A 6,795-nucleotide genomic window follows, 5' to 3' on the forward strand; every position below is an offset into this window, starting at 1 on the left:
CTTCTTCAGGGATTCTAATGTCACTTAAGAAATAAATCTACCTCCTCTTTCATCCTGAATCATTTCCAACCTAGCTCTCCTCTACACACCTAGGTTGTGATTTGATGCATTTATTTCAGAGAATTTGGAACTGTAGATTGCCTTCATTTATGTGGGACACCAGCTGATTTCCAGTTTGCATCTGTGCATTTTTAAGGTATAGCCCCCCCCCCCAATGATGTTTTATGTTTTCTATCTCATGTATAAATACATGTTATAGGATTGCTATATAATCTGAAAAATCTACAGTTTCTACCAGAAACAACTAGTTTCATTCCTTTAGAAATACTTTGTTGGCATGGCAAGTAAGATGAGCATTTCAAGAGTCAAAGAGCAGAACTACAAGCTTTGAAACCTTGTTTGCTTAAATTATGTGAATACAAAGGTGGCAGAAGAAAGGGGCATGGAAGGCATTTACAGGTATCCATTAAATCCATAATGAATATGAAGGAAATGAATGCCTCCCCCTCTACAATCATTAACATTGGTGTTGTGTAATCCATAGGATGAAGAAAGTGATGGGTTGGCTGCTATTACTCTGTTCTGTCAATGATGGTGCTTTCCTCTGATGCAGCAGCTGTCATATGGGCAGAAAGCAGCCGCAAAACAGAGTGAAGGGTTCCAGTTCTCATGCCTCACTACAAGTAAGTAACACTGCGAAAAGCAACTGTGGTTAAAAGAAAACAGAAGTCTAATGGAATCATAAATACTAACAAAATTAGACTTTACAAGAACAACAACAAAAGGTAGTTCAAGCATCATGGGATCCTTGTTGTATTTTGCAGTTGCAGATTAACATGGTTACCCATCAGAGGGTAAGACCTTTCTTCACCTTTTCTCTGAGAAAAATCTATAGAGATGGTGCCAACACTCCTTGCTCTTCAAAAAACTAAAAGTCCTATACCAGTGAGGCTGAGGATAATCCTCGGTCTGCAGAGTTAGTGAAGTGAAACTTGCTGTCCTACAGCCTGAGTTCTCAACCTTCAGGATAATTACTCTGGCTTAAAAATTCCACTATTCCAATAGCTCCCTTTACATACAATGAGTGATTCTGCACACATTGGATAATGCACTTCCAATCCTCTTTATAAATCATTTGGAACAGATTTTTTTTTGTGTGCGGAACAAAAAATCCACCTCAAACGATTGATAAAGTGCATTGAAAGTGCATTATCCAACATGTGCAGAATCAGCCATTCTTAAGCATACTGCTCTCCTGACTGCTTACATTACTTATAACACAGAATGTCTTCTTTGCCCATCTCAGATTTTGGGGGTGTCAGTCAGATCCAATGAGTGTAATGACACATACTCTTTCATTCTGTTCACCAGATGCAGCGTCATGTCATTATCCAATGGCCGTGAAAAACTATACCATGGTGACTGAATTCATCCTTCTTGGACTAACAGATCAGCTGGATCTTCAAGTCCCACTCTTTGTCTTATTTCTGGTGATCTATGTTCTGACATTGGCTGGTAATATGGGAATGATTATATTGATCAGGATCAGTCCCCAGCTCCATACTCCCATGTACTTCTTTCTCAGCAATCTGTCTGTGGTTGATCTCTGCTATTCTTCCATCTTTGCTCCAAGGCTGCTGATGAATTTAGCTCAGTATAAAACAATTTCTTATGCTGGATGCATCACCCAACACTGTCTTTTTGTAGTATTTGTGACTACTGAAGGGTTCCTGCTTGCTGCAATGGCATATGACCGCTATGTAGCCATTTGTAACCCATTGCTCTATACTGCTGTTATGACCAAAAGCGTTTGCATTCATCTAGTATCCGGGTCATATTTAGGGGGGTTATTGAATTCACTCACACAGACATCTGGTTTACTGACATTGTCATTCTGTGTTCCTAGTATAATTAACCACTTTTTTTGTGATACACCAGCTATGCTGCAAGTCGCATGCTCTGATACCCACATTAATGAACTTTTATTGGTCATTTTTTCTGGTGTAATTGCTCTTTCTACATTACTGATCATCATCATCTCCTATCTATGCATCCTTACCACAATCATAAAGATCCGTTCTTCTGAGAGCAGATACAAAGCCTTCTCAACCTGTGCCTCCCACCTAACTGCTGTAACCTTGTTCTATGGACCAGTAAGTTTAAGTCATTTGCAGCCCAGTTCCATGTATTCTCAGGAGCAAGAAAAAGTCTCAGCTGTGTTCTATACCCTGGTAGTCCCTATGCTGAACCCATTGATTTACAGCTTAAGGAACAAAGAAGTAAAGGATGCCTTAAAGAAAGCAATCAACTGTTAAAATTGATAATGTGGTTTTTGTTATATCAGGAGGACGGATCAGATACATTTTGTACTGAAGGAGAGACCAAAAGGAGAGTATTGTTTTAGTTTGCTTGGTGAACAAAAAAAGTTCACAAATTAGCCAGTGTGGAAAATTTTATTTATAATTCATATTGTACTACTAGCAGATGTCTTGTATAATTTGAGCGCTGTATGAGGAGGAAGAATGTTCCTCTGTAATACAATCACTCCCATCTACTTTTCCTTTGGTGTTTGTAATTTTAAAAAATAAGTCTGATCTTTGAAATTGCAGAGAGAATACTGCTAATACTTAACATTGCTTTCAGAGAGGCATTTTACTCTACATATACCTACATTTTTTAAAAAAACAAAAACTCTACATTTTTGTGAAAAGAAATGAACAGAAAACATTCAGAATCACCACTGTAGCTATCATTACAATACTGAATATGGGCGGGCGAGGTGGGGGGGGAGACACACAATTTAACTATATCTTACTTTTTTCATATACTGTGGGAATAATTGTAATAAAGTCTCCTAAGAAGCCCAATATTATTCAAGGTGGCACATCTACTCTCAGACAAAATCCATGTGGTGAAGTGGGATAAGTGGAAGGGTGACAACCCCTAATCCTTCCTAAATTATGAACCATGTAATACACGATCAAGTTGTAATCTCACATGGCAAAATATCCTTTATTTTGCTTACTTTGTCTTTCTAAGTTTTCTCTATGTTGCTACCATTTATAAAATAAAATTCCTAAACTTTTATTCTGTCACCAACTATAACCTTAATTTCTGTTATAAGCTATACAAAGCTAAAAGTCCATAGATGCTTATTTTTTTCCAGCGCATGCAAGTGTTATGAACATTATTCTAAATTATGAATAGGTTTTCAAAAATATATTGAGTTTTATCACTTAAGCTATTTAAAAGTCTTTTCACTATCTTTTTCACTTGCTACATCTTGCTGCCACATTCTGTACCAGCTGCAGTTCCCAAGGACAGCCCAATGTACAGCCCATTGCAGTAATCCAACCATGAGGAACAAAAGCTTGGATCAGTATGGCCAGATCAGTGGGCAGCGCAATCCCAAGGCCTGAGTCAGTGTTCCTGCATATGCAGCAATGTAAAAGTGGCACTGCTCTGCCACTCGATATGGACTTTTGCAGGAGAGCCATGCTAGCACCAGAGCTCAGCAAAGCGAGGTGTGGACACCACCAAGAAAACCTGCCCACCGTTCTCCTGACAACCCCACCCACAGCGGTCAATGGCCACATCACTCCCCTGACAGGTGGGTGAGGGGTGCAGCCAATGAGGAGGCCATGATCCCCACTACACACAAACTCCCCCCACCCCCCAGTCAGGGAGCAGGCATCCCTGCTGGGGAGGGAGACAGAGGTAACACTGAAAGTGTGGATCAGGTACTCACCCTCTCACCTGTCCAACCCCCATTTCCAATGAGGGCCAGGCCGGTGGCTATAGCTCCACATGCCTGCAAATGCCCCCCCCACCCCCACAACCACCGTGAGAAACAGGTTCCCCCTCCCTGAAAAGTGGGACCAGAAAGGCGGCAGGGCCCAGTGAGGGTTGCACTTGAAGCCTGCAGCACTTAGGATCAACCCCCAGGTTCCAGAGAGGCAGGTGGGGGGTGGGTTCTTCAATGACTGACAGGAATACCCATTGGAAACCACGCGAGAGACCAGAAGGCCCACTGGAGGTGATGGGAGTGAAAAGCATCCACAGATCGGTGGCGGCACCATTTGATCACATCACTGCATCACAAGGATGTGAGAATGCAGCTTGAACCACGAAAGCCATGCTCCAGTCCTGGGGTGATGCCCCCCCAATTGGCCTGTGGGAGCAGAGAAACTGCTCTGGGGGCGATTGTCCATCTTTTCCATGCACCAGATTTCCCATGTCCATCCCTGCGTCCACAAACAGTGAAAAGGAGGGTGGTCCATCCTCTACGAGGAGGAGCCCTGGCAATCCCAAGATGTCACTCCACATCCCCCACCTCCCAGCAGCAACTTCCCCCTTCCCCCGCACGCAGCAGTTATCTGCCTGGCTTATCAGATGTCAGCAGCTCTGTCTGTCACAAAATGAAAGTACTCCGTGGTGCCCCCCCCCACCTTGCCAGACATTCATGGGTGACACTTCAACTCCCACTCCACTGCCTGAAGTTACATTGAGGGAGGAAAGGGGGCAGGGAAGCTGGAAGAGGCCCCAAGGCACCACTTGACACCTGCTCCTTCTGGCAGCAGAGCCCACTTTATCCATCCTAGCCCTGAGCCAGGAAACATTTGTGGGAATGTGTAAAAAGACATCCCGACGGGAAGTTGAGGGGGCTACTGTCATAGTCAGGAAGCAAACAAATGGACAAGCAGTTTGTCAACACACATTTTATTAAAGTGGAAAAGGTGAAGAGGTTCTCTGGACATGTTTCTTGCCAATGTCCCTCAGCTGGAAAGGGAGCAAAGGCAGTTTGCACAGCAGTCAGACCCAAAAATCCATCCCTCTTTCTGCCCTTGCAGGGGTAAGGGTGAGATGCTGGTTGCCGCGGGAAACTGCTCCCTTGGCTGGACCTGAACGGCACTTGAGGAGGATCACTGGGGGCTGAAACAGCCATGCTCCTTGGTCTCCCTGATGAGTTGCGACCTGCCCGCAAGGGAAAGAGATATATGTGGCAAGAGGCTGAGCCCTATCCGAGCCACAGCCCAGTCTGCCACGTTATGGGAGAGTGACCATGGGTTAGAGCGGTTGTGGCAGCTCCAGTATCACAGGTCCAGCCCACAACCAGATGATGCATGACCCTCTGGTGAGAAAGCACTGTGCACTGGAATGGTCTTATTCTGTGAAGGAAAAAGTCAACAGGCTGAGCGCCCTCCATTAACGGGGAGTTACAAACACCCTGTCAACCCAACCTGTGGCCACACTTCCTCGTCTGCAGGGAGGGGCCTCAGCTGAGCAAGTCTGAACAGAGCCCCCAAATGGGTAGCTAGTGCCCCCCCCCAAATGGCTGTGTCAAGAGCAGTTTTCTGGGCAACTGTCTCCATGACAGGCAGCAGCTGCCGCCAAGCCCCCCACCAGCAAGCCTCATCTGCAGAGGCTGGTGTTTGGGAGGGTTCAGGTGAGGGGGACAGCTGACAAATCAGTGAGCTGGGGTAGCTGCTGCCCCATCTCCTTCTTACCTGTCAGTGATCCCTTGTTCCTTCCAGAGTTGGTAGTCCAGAGTCAGATAACCTGCAAGGGGACTTGAGTGGTTGTTGTTAGACATTCTGGACTTGCTCTTCTTCCCTTGAGCGAGTGCAAAGTGCTCCCAATTTTCTGCTAAGTCCCCCCCAGTGCACTCGTGACCCACCACCATGTGTACCCACTCTCCCTCCTTGTGCACAAAGTCCTCGCAGCAGGAGGCTGCCAGGCAGAGCCTCCAGCTGCCACCCACTTACCTGAGTTTATGAGCAGCACAGCTGGAGGTTATGTATGATGTGTGGGCAGCCAATTAGGCGCGGTGAGGAGGGTTCGCCCACCCCAGAAGCACATGTGGATTGGTCCCCATGGTAGTTGCCATCCTATGCCCCATTCAGGCTGCATGGGTGGGGCCAGGCGCTGGGAGGATGGCCCAAGTTTTCCCATTCAATGGGCGCCTAGGGGCTATGCCTTCTTTTTTCATGGCATAACTTTCTGCCACTGCAGGGGGTGTTCCCAGGCCTACTGGAAGCCAATTAACTCATGGCCTGCCTCCCACCCCTTCCGCCACCAGCACAGGACCTTGCACCACACTTACACCTCCGCCTAGCTACTGAGCGTGTTCACTGGCAACGACCCATCTGCGGTAGTGTGCCTCGGGCAGCCACCTGAAAATGGGGGTTACACCCAAGTAAGTGCCATTTACACCCACACAAGCCTTAGTTCTCTCTCTGTGCAGTTTCCACACCTCCCCTTAGGATTGCACAGTAAGAAAAGGATAGCTGGTAAAGCAGAGGCAGCTGATAGAAGACATTCTTGTCAAAATTGCCAGTCTGATAGGTAGGGTGCCATCAGTGTCAATGCAAGAGGTCTTTAAGCCCACACCTGTATTGACTCCTCTTCCTCCAAACAATGCTTATGATCTGCAAGCTCTAACACGGCAAGGCCATTTCTAGAACCTTCTGGAAGGTCAACTGAATTCCAATAAGTCTTTCATGCGTCTATCCAAGGAATTCCTTGTAACAATCCAGAGACTCTGCCAGTAAATTCTTCTTTATCTACAATTCAACAATTTCTCTAACTTCTGTGACTGTACCACATATACTGCGGCAGTCCCAGCTGGCTGCTAAGCAGCCATAAGATGGGGGCCGTTTATTGCTCCCCTGAGGGAGGAACAGCCACGGAGCGCGCTCTTTGCCATCCGGGGATCTGGGGCGGGGGCGAAGCAAAGAGCAGTTAAGGCTGCTCTGCCCCAGCTTCCCCAGCAGTTGCCTCGTGCTCGGCTAGAGA

The 6,795-nt window shown here is 46.3% G+C and overlaps 1 protein-coding gene across 1 annotated transcript; it reads left to right on the plus strand.

The window, feature by feature from the left end:
• Positions 1-1,394: 1,394 nt before the first annotated feature.
• On the plus strand, positions 1,395-2,315 carry LOC129324154 (olfactory receptor 1052-like). Its single transcript, XM_054971195.1, has one exon. It carries the CDS (start codon positions 1,395-1,397, stop codon positions 2,313-2,315), a length of 921 nt encoding a protein of 306 aa, XP_054827170.1.
• The last annotated feature ends 4,480 nt before the right edge of the window (positions 2,316-6,795 follow it).

The sequence above is a fragment of the Eublepharis macularius genome, chromosome 2, assembly GCF_028583425.1.
Source record: "Eublepharis macularius isolate TG4126 chromosome 2, MPM_Emac_v1.0, whole genome shotgun sequence".
Classification (NCBI taxonomy): Eukaryota; Metazoa; Chordata; class Lepidosauria; order Squamata; family Eublepharidae; genus Eublepharis; species Eublepharis macularius.